General features: G+C 37.6%; 1 protein-coding gene across 10 annotated transcripts in view; it reads right to left on the bottom strand.

Annotated features, from left to right (window-relative positions):
* CASK (calcium/calmodulin dependent serine protein kinase) overlaps positions 1-18447 on the bottom strand; it is a 190436-nt gene that overhangs the window by 41499 nt on the left and 130490 nt on the right. For all 10 annotated transcript variants that reach the window (XM_088068968.1, XM_088068969.1, XM_088068970.1 and 7 more), the window contains one exon: positions 13696-13817. In XM_088068968.1, coding sequence (XP_087925094.1) covers positions 13696-13817 — 122 coding nt within the window. The remainder of the gene's footprint in view (positions 1-13695; positions 13818-18447) is intronic.

The raw sequence follows: 18447 nt of genomic DNA, 5'->3' as shown, positions 1-18447 counted from the left end.
ACTGTGTACTGACCAAAACACAGCAGAAAATTCAATATACCCACCATGAATATTACTGAATGTCTTTTTCCTTTTTAAGAGTAATGAAATTAAAGAAAAGTTACCTTGAAAATATTTTTATTAGCTATTTCTAGCAATGGTTCAATAGCTAAGTCACTGAAGTTGCTGTTTGCCCTCATTACTGTGACCCAAAACAACCAGCAGTTTACAGAAACAATTTTTTCCCCACTAACAAGGGGAGTTATCTTCTGAGATTAGGAAGGAGGCAAAGAGAAAATTAGGGAGCAGAGTTCCTCAAAGAATGTTTAGAAAAAAAAATCAAGGCAAAGTTCAGACTAAACAAGGGTGCATTTATTTTTCCACAGTGCCTTCATGCTGAGGCATGGCACTTAAATTTCAACTTCTAGGACTTCTGCTTACTGAGGTTTGCTTTAAAGGCACCAAACTATTAGGAGGAACTCTGACAGCACTTAAAATAAAAACCTTCATATGTGCTTAAAGGTTTAAGGATGATACATTACCCAAGGCAAGAGATCTATTCTTTGTGGAGCTAGAACACCGCCTCACCCAGAGCAAGGATGTGGATTTGGTAGATTCATTAGCATGAGGAGATCTCTTCATTTTCAAATGACATACTCTAATTCAAATTAGTTCATGGAGTTGTTTTTACAAGAGGCAGGAGGAACAAAGCTTATAATGTGCATTAATGCACCAGAACTGGTGAAGCAGTCCCATCTCCTTTGCAATCTTTGAAAAAAGACTGGTTTTGCAATACTTTTCAGTATTTTTGCACTTAAATACTAGCTGTAGCAAAAGCAATTTAGAACTGAGGAATTTACAGTTTACATAATTAATTTATGAAAGTATTTGAATGTAGAGGTTTCATTCAGACACTTTTAAAGAACATTTGCTCCCTTGGATGTAAGAATCTAATATACCTTTACATGAGTGTTTCACAAAGTATATAAGAAAACTTGGAATGCAACCTGTTTGTATACATCATAGTTAAAAATGAACATTAATTACACTTACAGCCAGGCTCTGTATGCTCCCTGTGGTACAGAACACATTACTTTGTGCAGTTAGCTACAGCATTTTAATCACAGAAACCCATCCTGTTCACAATGCTGTCATCTTTCACCAGCCCTGCAAATCTAAGTCCTACAGGACCATACTAAAAGTGGTTTCTTGTGGAACAGAATGAACTGGCTCATTTCTCCACTGTCCTCTACATAAAGCCTTTCTATGCAATACCAACAGACTTACAGCAGGACAAAATGTGTGCCCTGATCATGGGCTTTCTTTTTGCTGGGAGTCTGTATTTTCCAGCAAATAACTCTGCCCCCTCAGTCCAGGAACCCAACCTCCAACTATTTCAATCAGCAATAAGCATAAACAAATCAATTAAAAATTATAATAATTAAAAAAAAAGTAAAATGCCACAGCATATGTAACTTTTGGCATTTCCAGACTTTTGAATACTTTGCATCTCAGTCTCACTCCTCAGCATCAGTTATTCTGCATTTTCTAGAAAGAAAATTGAAATTGAGAGCTTGCTTTAGACAAATTACCAATCCCAAATGTATTAACAAAACTTGATATAACAAACATACATTGACATTATAGCTAATAAACAGAATAGTACTGCTTATCAAAAACGTAAGTTTTGATTTAAATTTTGCATGCTAGAACACAAAAGCTATGAAGAGAATACCCACAAGTTGAGTTTCTATCAGTTGACCAGCTTTTGCAGTGTTGAGACTTTTTGTCTTCTGCCTGTACAAAGGGAACTCGTCTCTTCTGATATTTAAAGCAGACAGCCCAAAGCCTAATCCACAATCAGGCAGGCGAGACAAAACAACAAACTCTTCTCTTCTGACTAGTTTTTCAGATGTGCAGAAATTCCTTTTTAACCATTTCCTGTAAGAGGAGTCAGAATACTGTCCCAATGCAACCCCCATTCAATGTCACACTGAAAAATTTAGATATGTCACAAGTAGCAGAAATTCAGCCTCGCTGCTTGGTCTGATCTTTAATGTAATAAAGATCAGATCACACAGTGAAATCAGTACGTATTTTATCTACCCAAACCTCAGTTTCTGTGAGGCAAATGAGAAACTTCTTAAAACAAGAGCTACTGAACTGCCAGAGCATAAAGTCCCCTGGTCCTTCAGTACCAATACACATTTTGTGGGGATCCAGTTGCAATTCAGACCACATACTTGGCTGCCAACCTCAAATAGTAAACCCCCACACTGAAACATCTAAAAATAATTATTAAAATATGTTCTTATATATTTAACTTTCTGAACAGTTTAACCACAGGCAACTCAGTGATCTTAGAGGGTTGTTTTTCACCACTTTTAGGTTTTTGTATCATCTAAAAAATTCTCATCTGGAGGTGCTGCACAGCAGCATTGACTAACAGATGGTTTTTGCTCTGTTACCTTCCACAGCTCCCTATCCTGGTTCTCCATCCACCCCAGAGGTTTTATGTGTTTGGAGACTGAAAGAAATTCACCACCCACTGAATAAGTAATACTCACAGGTAGCAGTATCAAAGAATGGCTAAAATTAAAAGGACAATTAGATAAATGCTAGATCACTTCTTTCTTTCTTCTGCCAGTTCTGTTTCACATCTCCTTTTCCATGCAAAGTTTTATAATGTTCCCATGGGTGCCTCTTTCCCTGGGATTCTAAGCTCTCAAGGAAACGCATCCCTGAAGCTATAAACTCCTACTGGAAAACACAGAGTAGCAAGGTCACAGCAGAGGCCTTATCTTCAACTTTGTTTAAAGACAGTTTACTCTTTCAAACCCTCTGTTCTCCACTTTTAAGGACTGTGCATGAAGTTCATTTTTACCATTTTAGCATCAGAGACCTAACATTTGCTTCCCAACATAATTCTACAGAACGTGTTACAGTTCCATCAAAGTTCAAAGCATCTTTCAGACTCTGCTTTGTGCCTGCTAGGACATTATAGGTTTACAGCCCTCCACAGCTTCAAATCTTACTCTGTGATACACTTGCTGTAGAAGAGGAGCATAATCAACATTTGCATTCCAGTTCCTCACCCAGTGAAATGCTGAGCAATGGAAACAAAACTAATTCAACAAAAAGGTTCAGGAAGCCGTTTATCAGCTAAAATCAAGATTCCCTGACGGTGTTCACAGAAGACAGTCTGAAGCAGAACATTAATTCTGTTGGAACAAACAAGTGTTTCTGTCATACTCCAAAACTGGCAGCTGCCAGCACTGCAGCTTGTTACTGGCAGCACTCAGACTTTCAGTAACCCTGACAAGGGTTATGCAGATTTGAAATACTCAATTCCTCTGTGCATATTCACATTCAAGCAATACAAGAATAATCTTTCCAGTAAAAAACGTTGCAGTAGCAACTGGACTCTGAATTTCAATTTTAAGTTTGAACACTCACATGACAGAACTGAAATACATACTCTTCAAATTTTTAGAGGAACTTTTATCTGCAAAAAGCAGGTCAACTGTACCTTGTTTTAGAAGTCATCTATATTCTTACATATTCATAATGTGTCTTTTAGAACAGAGTTACACTTGGTGCTGGTGCTATCTGTATCAGAAATAAACACAAAACCAGATTTTCTTACACCTTTACCTACTAGAAGTAAGAGAAAATGATGCCAGCTAAACTCAGTCAGCCCTATGAAATTTCAGCTTTTACTTGAAGCTTTTTTTTTTTTAAATCATTCCTCATCTGTGCTCCTTTACTTGTTTTGTTTTAAACTTTTTGGAGGTAAGAATAGAGGAGAGAAACTCAACTGGGCAAAACCATTTTTCTCTGTGCATTAGTTCAGTTCCCACTGCATGTGACTGGCAAACAAGTGTGTTCTAGAGAATGAGAAACTTCACTGCACAAACCCTGAAATCCTGACACACCAGTGAAGCTAAATGCCAACTGGAGAATGTTTAATACATATTAACAGGTTGTTAATGACCACATTTCTGAGGCACACAGAAGATAATACCTGTTTCTTAGGGGCCACTGCCTTGCTATGGGAGAAGGAGATCTATAAACTGATCTACTTCAAGAACTGACAGAATAAAATTCCTGACCCTTCAGTGTGTTACACATGACAACAAACTGCCTGTCAGATGTGCTCCTACTGAGCTGCCAGAACAGCATCTTAGTAAAACACAAATTACAAAGGTTTATTTTACTGAAGATGAACATAAATTAAATGACAGGTGAGAGATACAGTATGTCTTCAGTCAAGGTGGAACCCTGAAATGATTGTAGAATCACTTTGAGATTCTTTGACATCCAGCAGCCCACAGCCAAAGGACTCTGCATGTATTGCCTTTGCAGTGATCCAAAGGGTAAAAAGGATCCCAGAAAGAAATCCTCTTCACTGCCTTCACAGGGTCTGTCAGTGACACTCTGGTGACATCAGAGCTGTAAGGAAAGCACACAGCCCTTCACCTGTGTCAGCAACAGGGAGAGATGCCCTGCGGCATCAGACATTACCAGTCAATGTTTTATCATGTGTATCTTCTATTGACATATCTTGTATGCTTGGAAACATGAAGGGAACCAGGTTAAGGTAAAGAACACTGAAGAGGTTTTTCATCCTGTTATGTAGCTAAGTGTTGGCATATCTGTTGTATATCTTTCTGTATGTCTATCTAAAAGGTTATAATGCTGCAGCAAAACTGCAGGCAGTCATGAACCGCGGGGAAATCACACGAAGTTCAGTCTAAAACAAAGACTATACAAATCTCTGCAGCTCCACACACTGATACAGTGAAAAACAGATTCAAGGAATCATTTATGCTTACATTGGTTCAGACTCCACAGATATTCAGTAATGCCTGACTTGCATATTCTATTTCTTTGCAAGGGGCAAAGTTTCTACCTTCAGTGTACATGAGCTACAAACAAATTTTAACTCTGCTGTAGAACATACTCCTTTTTAGCAGAGATTATCAAGTGCTATGCACTTAGCCCATAAATCAAAGCCTTAACACTTCAGAGGCAAAAGAGCCAAGAAAAGGAGCATATTTGTAAAAAATAAACTCCAAGATGCGTACATTTCTTCCCCCATTGTGCCTCTGTATTCGCTTCACAGTTACCAAGAAGACTTTTATTTATTTATGTATTTCAAGCTGTCTCACAGAAGTACTGATAATGGAAGGTTATGCTACTCCTCAGAATCACAGCAGACATTTTCTTCTGTTTAATTTCAGGTGTCCCTAAATGCTTCATTCATGTATGATGAACTCAGACTCCGGTGTTTGATAGCATTTTATTTCTTTACAAAGTAGGACTCTAACCTAGTAATTTGTCTTCTGTTTTAAGGAAAACCCGTATTAATGCTCATCATAAAAATTTTATTGAGTGTAGAAGCTGCAATTCTCCACAAGTGACAGCAGATGTTAAAAGACATGCTAGACACTACACAGACATAACCAGACTTTATTCTGTTCACACTGCAAATGTTTTAACATCTTTTGCAAAGATGAAATATGCCAAACTAAGATGAGATAAAGGTACTGCTTTGCAATGGCAGTACCAACAAAACCAGCACAGCAGCTGGAAAACCAACAGAATAAAATTCAAAGGTCCCATTTAAAATAATCAAAGCACTCTCACTCTGGAATGTACCAGTAGTAGCACTGGGAAAAACTTGGGCTTAGAGCATGATTTCCCAAGGTACTCTAACATGCTAGTGACTTCAAGGACACAAAAATCCCATTATTTCAATAACAGAGTCACTTTTTTTTTTTTTTTTTTTTTTTTTTTTTAAACTGCATCAGATATAATTGAAGCTGCTCTTAACAAAACCAAGGCAAAGCACTTTTTAGAGATGACAACATGCAGCTGATGAGACAGAAGTAAATGGAAAAGACACTGAGGTGCTGGACAGAGTTTAGATAAAGACACTGATAAAGGGTCTGGAGCAGGACTCTAAATAGGGGGAGGAGAGAACTTGGGGTGTTTAGTCTGGAGAAAAGGAGGGTCAGAGGAGACCTTATCACTCTTTACAACTCACTCAAAGGAGTAGCAAGCTGGGGTTGATCTCCTCTACCAAGTAACAAGGGATAGGTCAAGAGCAAATAGCCTAAAGTTGTGCTAGGGAAGGTTTTAGATTAGATATTAGGGAAAATTTTAACCAAAAGGGTTATCAAGTACTGTGACAGGCTGCCTGGTGAAGTGGTGGACCTGGCAGTGTTAGATTTACAGCTGGACTCGATGACCTTAAATAAGCACCAGGAAAAGCTACTCCCTCAGTACAGAAGGATTTTATAAAGAGGTTTGTTGCATGGACAACACCTTGCTACACCTTTGCTCCTTTCTTTCCCCTACCTTTCAATATGGACTAATAACCAAGAACAGGAACTAACAGAGTCAGGTTAGGCCTAAATGGGCTTAATTCCCAATCCTGTTGGCCAAAGTACCAACCTTGTCAGGGTCGGATCATCACCCTGAAGAGAAAATGCTAATGACCACGAACCTCATTCCAGGGGGATACAGAACCCATAAAACTAGTTAAATTCACAATAGCTAACAAGAACACAGCTCCTCTCCTGCTCTGTGACATGGAGCACACCCTGCACCAGGAGGTACTGATGCTGGAATTAACAACTATTTTTGTTTCTCCCTATTCATGTATTCTGAGAATAAAAATACACTGCAATGAGTTCACCAGCACTCAGAACAGCTGACATGCCATCTACCTGGCAGACTGGAAGAAGGAGGCAGCATTCAGACACAGGAGCAGAGCTCACTGAGCTGTTTGTACATTGTCTTTGGGTTTTTAAATTTAAACTAAGTGCACACTGAAGTATCACTCCAAAATTAAGCTCCCAGCACTGAGAAAGCTGAAGCATTATTCAAGATTTGTGGCCCAGGTGCTGCAACATTTCTTTATTTTTGTCATTTCTCAGAGTAGATCCCAAGCTTTTGGAGAAATAATAAAATTAAGAATCTGAAGGTTTATAAGGAAAAAAACCCAAACACAAGAGGTAGCCCTTATGGTTAAAAAGGAACTTGAACTACACACAACACAAGAAGTGAAGAAAAGTAGAAAGTTAAATATGAAATTGATCCTCTTTATCCCAAGACAGTATCAGTTAAAATAATTAAATGTTCCACAAGAGCCTGGAATACAATGCTACTGTTCTTTGATGTATCAGGGCCCAGTAACTTAAAAATACACTGAAATAATGGGAAATTTTAGTTCCACAAAAAAAAGAAGTCTATGGATTTTGGAATAAGAGATAATAAGAGATATTGGTGCACACAGACACAATGACACACCTTTTACACAGGGGAGATGACATCAGGCCAAGAAGAATAGGCTAAGTACTAAAATTCCCATTTCAAGTACACTATCTGAGCTGAGTTTCACTTGAGGATTCACCACATCAGTATCAAGCTTACAAAAATACACAAAATGACAGAATATTAGTTAAAAAGAAAACAGGTTAAGCATAAAAAAGTAACTCTCACAGTGTCATGAAAACTGAGGCAGAATTTTATACTGTTGGAAGGTGGTAGATACATAAATTTCTCAAGAATTACTCCCAATTAATATAAAAGTAACTGTTGGCTCATATTTGCATTAGCCTTGTGTTTAAGAGACCCACTCACTTATCACTATTATATATTGTAAAAATGTGGAACAACAACGCTTTCTGCTCTGAAGACTAAATATAAAATAAATCCCCCATTTAATAAGGCAGATGAACAGGAAGAACAAGGAAACAATGAGACGATGCTGAGTGGCAAAGTGATCCACCTGTCCCAGTAGCAGAGAAAATGAAATGCAAAGGTATGATGGAAGATAAAAATGGAAAGTATTTTAGAGAATTAGTATGAAGTAATAAAGAGTAAGTTCCAGGATAGCCTCTGCTTTTTGTATTCTTCCAGACAGAAAGAAGTTACCTGTTAGAGAACAAATGCACTGCACTGGTGGTGATGAACCAGCCCACCTGCTGAAGGAACTCTTCACAATTCTCCCTAAGGCTTGGTCATTGTTCTGTCTACACTGCTTGGGAAAGGAGTTCCCACTGCAGTGTGGGACAGTCCCTCCCACTCCCTGGGGCTGAGCACGCTGCCTCTGCACTGGGATAAAAGCCAGATTTGATTCCCCAAATAGCAAGGTGCCTTCCTGCCAACACAGTTTCTTCTTTTTAACAAATACTTTCCATGTGTTTTCGTTTTACAAAGATACAAAGTAAAGGACAATTAAAAATATGAAAACAATGTGTTTTAAAAATGATAATGTGTTATTTCACTTAAGCACAACTTGTTCTGAGGATTTTAAGCAAGACATCCATAATACACTTTGTGATCTGTTTTTGCAAAAGAAAGGCATTCAGGTTTCACTAAAACATCTTTCCCCTATAAGTGTTAACAAAATCAGTATTCAAGAGGGTAAGGACCAATGTGCATCCAAAAAAACTCGAACCACACTGTGTGATTCACATAAAAAGACAATCTCACTCAAATCAAAACACAGTAAAACTGGATGACCTAGGAAAATATTTAAGATTTTTATACACATCTGCTAGTTTTATTTTCTGCATCATATGATAGATATTCCACCAGTCTGCTCATGATTTAAAATAAAAGAAAAAACGAAATGAAAGCATCCTGAAGAGAAAAATCAAAATGTTTTTTGCTTCCCCCCTGCTTTTTTTTCCATTTCTAAAGTATACATTAAAATCAGTAAAATAATACACTTTGCTCAAAAAAGAGCAAATCAGGGATAAATGCATGTAGAGTTTAAAAAATTGTCAAACAGAGGACTATAGTATCAGCCATGCCTCGACACTGCTGAATAATTGCAACTTTTACAAAGGACATTCAAATTTGCTGTGCCAACATCCAGACTGGGAGGGTAAACAGAACAAACCAAAATAAATCCAGCAGAAAGCTTTAGCCAACCATGTGAGAAGCTAAACTGAGGTTCCAACAACATTCATTCTAGCAAAAGAGAAAATATGTTTCCTTAAAAGTCTGGACTTCAGGACCAAATCTGTTAGGATGAGAGAGTTCAAAAGAAATCCTAAGGAAACTCTGAAGTGTGCATGGATGCAGGTTCCTGTGAAACACTACCATGAGCAACAAGGGATAACAGACACAGAAGTGAGATTCTCTTGAGAAATCAGTATGCCTTAAATATATGCACTGTGAATATAAATCAAACTCGAAAAAGAAGTGGCTGCAGACAGAGACATGATCCAAATGGCCACTGCAAAATTAATTTAACCTCATTTAGTTAAAACCATAGTGTGTAACGTGTTAAACCAGCAAAAAGTAAAAGAAACTTTCTTGAAAGTGTGTATCATTTCTATCACAGAAATAACACTTACCTCAAGGATTCCATCTATGAAAACAATGTAACAAACTTTTAAAATTAACAGCCAAAAGACATCAGCCTACAGAACTATCCCTGCCTTGGGACAGACAGATGCAGACAAAGCCAGCAGAGAGGCCCCAGTCACACAAAAGCTGATATTGTTCTCCTGCTGGGTGAAAAATCTCGCTTGTAAATTGAGCGACATCTGCATTCAGAATCAGCCCAGCCAGGGCCCTGCAGAGGTGACCAAAGCACTCCACTCAACAGGAGAATGATTTCTCTTATCTCCTTCAGCGCAAGCAGCTGCACAAATCAGCAGCTCCTGGGTTTACATTTAAGCAAAATTCCTTTGATGCACTGTTAGAGATGAAACATAATGTGTAAAACTCTTCCCCGCTAAGCACAGCCTTGAAGCCCAGTATAGTTTGCAAAACAAATAATTAGTGAAGTAAAATCTTTTATTGTGACCTTCAAAATTAGTAACCTCTTCACATTTCTTTCCAAGTTCTTTATCAGTACTGCTGACACAGGACAGCAGTGTCTCCTAGAATGTCTTCCATGAAAGTCAGTAAAAAAGAATTTAATTCAAGCATTTGATAAAGCTTCTAAAAAAACTGTCTATGGTAATAAAAAACTGCTTTCACTACTTAAATTTAACTCTGTTTTTCCACAAAGTTATTTATATACTGTACTGCATTCTTTATCATCTAAATTGGATACTGGAATGAAACAGTCTATAAAGCTTTATATAGTCATAAACTCAGACATTTCTAAGTTACACAGAGAAATGACCTACAGCATTCACCAGAATTTTGATCATCACACATTTAACAGAAGCAAGAAAAAAGAAAAATCTCTCCTAACCAAAGCTACTCTTTTACTTAAATAAACAATAATAAAAAAAATCAATCATTAAACAATAATTTTTTTTGGGGCAGTGAATATTTCTATCTGCCTGTTTCTAGAAGGCCCTTTTCTTTACTATCTGCAGTAAACACAGTCAAGTTTTTAATAATAAATTGTGTAACTTCAGTGCAGGAAAAATCCCATCAACACAAATAACAGATTTCTGTAAAATGATGAAAAAAACACACAACGAAACTATTCAATAAATCCACTTCTATGCTTCTCTACTGCAGGATTTGGCTGAGAGTGAATATAAACTACTTTCTAAGTAGTTGGCACCTTTTTTCACCTTGTTTTGAACACCTTTGGCCACCAAGTAAATTGGAAGGGAGTCTTAAGACAGTTACCTAAACAAATTGATTAAAAACAATTAATGGGATGATGCCTTCTGTGGCCTTCAGATGTTCCTGTCCTTGTAACACCCAAGTTAATGAAATGCTGAGAAAGAATATTTCTATTCTGTGATCTGAAAAAAAACCCAACACATGGATCACTTGCACCCTTAGCAAAATGATTGTCCCTTCTTTTCTGGCCTTCAGAAAAAGTTATTTCAGAGGCAAAATAAGGTATTTCAGCAGCAGGCGTGATCTACCATCATGTGCTTAATCTAAAAATAAGGATAACTCTTGAGAAAGAGTAGGAACACAAGAACCAATTTAACTGTGGAAAATGGCCACAGAAGAGGAACAGCAGTTTAATGCAAAGTGACATCCACAACTTCCAACGGAACAGAAAATTCCAACTTAGTGGGATATAATGGTTTATAGGTTAATTGGTCTGATGGCTTTGGTAACCCCAAATACTCTGAGAGGAATAAACAGTTTCCCTGATAGAACTTCATCCAGGTACAAGTGGTGATTTTTTTCAGAAGTCTGAGAAGGAAACTGGAATAGCATTGATACAAAACCAGAAACCAATCTCCCACATTCAAGTTACTGCCATGAAAGCTACCCTTTCAAATAATACTGTCAGTAACTTGCTTAAGGCTTTGAAATATGTCTTTCAGGACACTGTACTATTTCAGAATTTTATTTTGTATTTTTCTAATCAAAGTATCTTTTGTCAGATTCTATCATCTCCCTTCCACATAGCATAATAATAATAAAAAAAAGCTTTTTGATAGCATTTTGTTCTCACAGGTATCTTTATAAAGTGCAATTAAATGCATCCCTTTCTGTTTACGAGAATGACTGTGATGAAGAATGTGAAAATTGTATGAGTTCACTGCTGGTTTTTCTTATTTGAAAAGCTACAACAGACCATTACAGCAATAACAGGTTATGAATGAAGTACTAGGAACCAGACTGGTACTGTCAAGGACAGAAAAAAGCAGAAGCATTGCAGAAGCATGAGTTAATGTCTGGCAGACCTGTCATCCAGAAAAATACTGAAACTAAGGCCATGTGTTTTTTCACCCAAAGCCCAAGAAGTTATATGGTAACATAATAATGGTTAATAAATATCTAAAACCTTTCTGCATGAGTGACACAAGTGTTTTGGTTCTTACTACACTCATGTTATTCTATTCCTCTCCAGATTTTTTATTTCTTATTCATATTAACTGATCACCTTTGTATACTACAGCATGCCACATAAAAAGCAATTTAAGCATCTGGGACACAAGCTAGATAAATTTAAATTGGGGGAAAAAAATCATATTTTAATGCAAATTGCAAAGATGAGTTGATGGAGATGCAGTTCAGGAAAGTCATGAGCTCCTTGTCCCTTCCCGCTGTGCGCTTCATATATATTTTATCCAATGACTGTTGATGTAAAATGCATAAACAGTTATCAGAGAACAAAGATTAGAGCTGCAGTGTTGTGCCAGAGCAATGCCATCATCTTAGCAGCCAACTCCCCATCTCTGGATCCTCCAGTCCAGGGGCAGCTGCACTGTGGGGAAGCTCTGCCAGCAGCTTTGTGCTCCCACACAGGCCAGCTCAGAACCCAGCAGCAGCTGGGGCCACTGCCAGACTGGATGTGGGCATTGGAATCCCTTGAACTTCAAGAATGAACAGAATTCAAGTGACTGATAAAACTGTAACAAGTGCACAAATCATTCACTACATTTTAAAGGCTTTGGACACCAAAGGACCCGTGGAACTGTTTACATTCAGCTCGTGCTCCTGCAAAGCTGCACAGAGGAAGCAGAGCATTGAAGAGTTTTGCAGAAACTCTCCCAAGTCTCCACAAACATAATCATCTACCTGCAGACCAGACAGCTGGAGTGACTCCTACTCCTGTGGCTCTTTCACTGGGTAAAAACCACACACATCTTGTTAGATTTGTGATATTCACTGAGCTGTTGAGTTTAAGACATTGTATGAAAAGGGTCATCATCCATGTGGTCACACAGCGTTTTGGTTTGATCTAGGAGTGTGTATTTTAAAATTAATCTCATTATTCCTACATGCCATTCTTTCTTTTTCACCGCACAGTGTTACCAGAGCATATTTACTCCCAAACAATATTAAAATAAAAGATGCTGCTCACCTACCAGTGGTTACTCAGTCCACAGGACTGCAGTACAACTGGCATAAAGTGAAAGCCTGTTCTAAGGAACACACAGAACTGTCAGCACGGGCTCCTCAGTGCCAGATGCTTTGTGCTAGAGATCTGCCACTGCTGTGCCAAGGTGCCTCTGTGCATTTGGGTCCATCTGGAGCTTTTTCTTAATGCAAGGTGTAGACTGCTTTATAGAAAAAGCTGGTCTGAAAAGCAAGTCCTCTGTCTTCAACATTAAGTATCCACATAACCCAGAAAAAAAACCATCAGGGAAAGTATTTTTTCAGGTACTTTTTTTGACTTTTATTTTAGACCTCAGCGCTGTGCATATACAAAGTCACTGACAGCATGATGTGCTTTTGAATTTGTCATTCAATGAGCGTTTTGGCACTCCAGAAAGACACTGCTGCCTTATGGACTAACAGCCCTCCAGAACCACAGTGCAATACAGATTTTACATGACTGAGCCTATTACATACTGTGTCCAAGTGTAAAAGAAATGAGCATACCTTGGCCTTTCACAAAAAAAAATTCCCACTTGTAAGAATATCCCAAGAACTGGCCTAGGATCAGTACAGTTAATATTAACAGTAATAGAATATGGACAGTTATAAAGTTGCAATTTTCTTTTTATCTGTTAATAAAAATAAACACTGAAATCTGGCCCTTATTAAAAGAAAAAAAAGCTATTCTGATTAATTATTTTAAACCAAACCTTTTAACTCAAACTCTTAATCACTTACTTATTCTAAAATACTATATAGTACAGTCCTAAAAATGTATTTTTGCATAAAGTACTGGATGATTCTTACATTCTACAACTAAAGAAATTGATTTTGGTATCAAACAAAAGAAAGCAGTATGCTCAGGATAAACCAAAATATTATCCAATGAACAACAGATACAGGAACACATTCAAATTTTTATCACAGAAAACTTACATCTAGTAATGTATGAAGATGCTGATCCTGGAAAACACTGTGAAGAAAATCTAAGTCTTTTTCACTGCAGTCTGTAAGTGCATGAATTTCTTCCAGGCTGTCCAACACCTGTGAAACTGCTCCTATGGGGCAACAGGAAAAAAAAAAAGAATAAAAAAAAATCAATAAAGCAATGACTCATGGCAAACTGAACTTTGGAAAAGGAAACTTTAAATTCATCTGGTACAACTAGAACAGGAGACAGGAGTTTAAAAAAGCTGGAGTTTTAATAGGAAAACTCAGAATAAATTTTACACATATCAAAAGGGCTCACAGATAATGCAATTATACATAAGAAATGGCTTAATGGGAGAGAGGTTAAAACCTGGTTTTGTTAAGCTCACCTTTGTTCTATTTCAGCCTTGCTTCCAATAATGTCTTATGAAGTACCTGTCCTCACCATTCCCACCCCAACCTCCACTTCTCTTTTTGAACTGTTGGACAATTTCAAATACATATTGTAAAATTTTGGGGCATCAGTAAGAATTATTTTGAAATCAAATCCAAAACAACAGTAAAATCAGGAAAAACCAATGCTTTCACAAATATTTTTAAAATCAGTATCAGGATAAAGGAGGGAAGAGGGAGAAACACCTGGACTGCTGAATCCTCTGGGGGACAAAAAAGGCTGTAATGTGTTTTTGTTCTGTTTGTTCTGCTTGCCTGGTTATCTCCTACCCAGCTATTACACTTGCTGCTTTTTCACCAGGGCATTGTTTTGGGTCATAGGATGATGGGGATGATTTTTATATGGCATGGGGGTGAGAAAGAAGTGAGAGCTATGGAGACAGAAAGGAGAAATGGGAGGCACTGTGGAAGGTGCAAGTCCATGAGGAAACGCTGAACTCTCAGCACCAGAGGACAAAAACAACACAAATCCACCAAGTAAACCAGCCCATAGTGGTTCTGTGTGAAACAACTTGCTTAAAAATCATTGTGTCAGTGGTGGCTGCCACCTTAGAATGCCAACTTTGGCTTATCTGAACACCCACTGACCATGTCTTCACTTCTTCCACTGTGCCAAAAGCATCTGGTAAGAAGGCAGCACATCCAGTGAGAGTCTGCAACAATGCTGGTGGTCTGGAAGTGAACCACTGAATGCTTTTTTGTAAGTAAATTGTTAATTCTGGACACGGGATTCTACACATTCTCTATTTCAGCAATTTCTCATCAATATGTTTATTCTGTTTACTTATTGTTTACCTTTGTCTTTTTGACAAGATAGATAATATCTAATAAATTGCTGCATTCCTTGAAATTCTATCTTCTATTGCATGAACAATTCTTACCAGCCCTCAACTCAAAGCATTTTGTACTGCATTTTCAGAATGTAATACAAAAAAAATACACCAGACTGCCTCTTAACCACACACGGAAAGAAGTTAACTTATTTCTCTGAAAATCTTGAAAAACTGGATTAAGCATTACAAAATACACAAAAACTACTATACAAGACTTGCAACCTCATGGCTTTGGAGGAGAAATAAATTACAAATCTAGAAACTCTTGCATCTCATTTAGTACAAACCTCAGCCTAGGATTCTCCTCACAGTTCTCTGTACAACAAGGTTTGAGAACCACAATATCCCCTTCACTCACATGTCTCAGGAGCACTAAAACTTCTTAGTTCTCTCCCATCAAGTGTGTCGGACTACTTATACCTACTTGATGTACTAATTTATGTTATTTTAAAAACCTGTGGCTGCCAGCAAATAAAACAAATGGTTTGACTTTTAGTAGTTGTGGTGCATGAGGTCAGGTGCACTGAAAAAGAGAAAAATTTGCTTCCTCTTTGATAATGAACAAGGTTGCTCAGCTGAAAGGAACCATTCAAAACCCTCTGAGACCTAGCAGGAAAGCTGATAAAATATAAAATATAAGGATTGGGGATGTGCTGCTAAGAGGATGGAGAGATCACAGCTAAGCCTCAAAGGCAAGGAAAACAAACTACCCAGGGACCCCAAAAAGGACTGCACTGTTGCCTTTACATCTTCAGCACATCAGTTAAAGGTGGATGGACCTAGAGATCTCCAAGCCTGAAGGAAATTGCTTGACTTTCCAGGATGCAATTGGTAGAAGACAAATTGTTAAAATTCTCTTTTAGTTCTGCTCTTTTCATGCTGAGTTTGAATTATTTTATTTTCAAGGAAAGCTTCTTTTTTCTGGGTTCAAAGCCCTTTCTGTGTACTTGGAGTATTTAAGAAAAACTCAAGAGAAGATTCACTTCAGAGGCCTGGGTATCTTAAGAGACTCTAATAATGCTCAGTGTTGCCCATAATCACCAAAACCTGAGCCAAATCTGGAACCAGTAAGAAGTGTGTTCAAAGTTGCCTGCAGTGCTGTTATTGTGAACCACCAAATGCTCTGGACCATCACATTTTTTATTTGACAAACTTTTTTTTTGTGGAATGCTTTGCTGGCTTTGAAATGGAAATGAAAGTTATGGTTTTTCAATATTTGTATCTCAATAACCTCTTCAATATTTGGGAATTCAAAAAAAATTAGGGATTGATCATTAGGTCTTTTTTTCTCCTGCTCACTGGTCACATTGAATAGAAGGCTGTAAAATGAAGTTTCCAAGAATGTCCTTAAGAAATTTGAGGGGACTTTCTGACAGAGACTTTGTTAATCTCCCAAATGACAACTTTACCTTATGCTTTTTTTTAAAAAACTATAATCTTATGCTTCACCTACTGCCATGCCCCTCACTCATTTACAAATATTGTGCACCTGCATGAGAAAATGGCATAGCAGCAATATACTGACAGTATGTTAGTACTTAAAAAAAGTGTCAGAACAATTTTAGAGGCATTTTTGTGAACACCTAAACTCTCTTTGTTACAGACATCCGTTAAAAAAATCTGAAAGTTCCTTTTGGAAGAGTTTTAAATTCAGGGAAGAGATACTACATAAAATAAAATTAACCAACCTTTACAGCATACCTGTTTCTAAAAAGGTTCATATTCAAGCTAAATTTCTAACCTTTGGGGAAAGTGTAAAGGCATTCAATATTTATAATTAAAGCTTATATCCTCTTGAAATAGGATTTAACTTATTTTCAACATTGCAAGTGCACCCATGTTAGCCTCAGCAGATTATAAGGAAGGACTTAAGTGAATTATTACAATCATATAAGCTAAAATCTCAGAGTTCTCATGGTCTGTAGCAGTGTCATGGGACAAGCAGTTACAGACAGAATCTAGAAACAGGCAAATTAAAATGATGCATAAGTATTAGTAATGCAGGAAAAATCAGGAAGTTGACTAACTTGACTGGCTGTGTTTGTTTTTTAAGACTCCATAAAGTAAACTTTGTTAAAAAATGCTGCTCACTGTCCCAGAATTTTCAAGTAGCCCCAACTTTTGAAATGAATCTCACCCTGCACCTTAAGTTACTATAAAAACAGATCCAATTGCACAGGAAAGGCTGCAATTCCAGTGATATAAATAGAAGACTCTGCAGAAACAGTAACAAAATCCACACCAAACATGGTTCTGTGAGAAGACTCTGGATCCTCCTGTAAATGCACAGTAAATGACCTCAGTGTCCAAATGAGCAGTGACACTCTGGGCCATGCACACAACCTTGTCTTTCTTGTATTCCCATATGAATACCTAAGAAAGGATGGCTGCAGCCATTCAGTTTCCTGGGGACTGCCAGTTCTGAAAAGCTGAAAACTATGGACTGTCACATATAAAAAAGAAGAAAACCACATTAGAATGCTTATGACAGTCTCCTGCAGTCAGTATTAATATATAAAATGCTTTTGTAGTTAGTGGAATGACTTCTCAAGGATGATACCGAATTACTTCTGAGAAGACAGAGATGAACTGAGCAGTTTTTTGCCTACTGAGGCAGATCTATTATTTATCAGAGACATGTATTTGCTTTATGAGGCAGAAACTTGGGATTTTCTCTTTATGCACTGCATAGTGAAAGTTACCACAGGTATTTTGTGCAGGTTCTGTTACCTCATTTTTGGAGATGGCCAGTCAGAAATAGTTTTCTCTTACAGCAGAATTCTGTCTCTAGAGTCTCTGTAGTTCTCATACAGTGCACCTGAAGTTGCTATGGACACTGGCACATCAGGTTGGAAGAAGGCAAAGTTGGTAAAATGGGTTGTTACTACAACGTCCAGCTATTCTAGTCTGGAACAGGTGGTTTGACTAGAGAAACTGAAATTTAAATGTAGGGAGGAGTTGTTTACTTCTCCCCAGAACAGAATAGAAGAGAATTTTAAATACTATTCCAAGAATTGCCTACATATTCTGCAGTAGTCATGTGTCCCCCAGTGCAAAACATCCCAAAAATTTGCTTTTCTGTGGCTTCTCAGCACACCAGGCAGGTGTTATGTTATATCTCTGTTATGTAACAGGCAGTAAATAGAATTAGGAACCTCTTTTCATGTGACAGGTGATCTGCAGCAGCGTACGACTGAATAACGTGCTTAGGTAAAGAGACTCAGATATTGCGACAAACCCAGATTACATCCTGACTGCAAACACATTCTGACAGAGGGCAAAATAACTCTCTGATTTATTTTTTAACACAGAAGATTACAAATGCCCATTTAAGTCTTGGGTCAGTCATAAACCTGCTTCTGAATAATGAAAACCCAAAACTCAGGAAGCCTGATGTTGTTTAAACACAAAACTAAAAACCCGTGACCTTTTTGCTAGACTCCTGCAATTACTTGCCAGGAAATAACTCTGC

Source organism: Pseudopodoces humilis, chromosome 2 (assembly GCF_049639895.1).
Source record: "Pseudopodoces humilis isolate 2021_Gansu_Grassland_sample_001 chromosome 2, ASM4963989v1, whole genome shotgun sequence".
Lineage (NCBI taxonomy): Eukaryota > Metazoa > Chordata > Aves > Passeriformes > Paridae > Pseudopodoces > Pseudopodoces humilis.
This window is presented reverse-complemented; position numbering and strand designations above follow the sequence as displayed.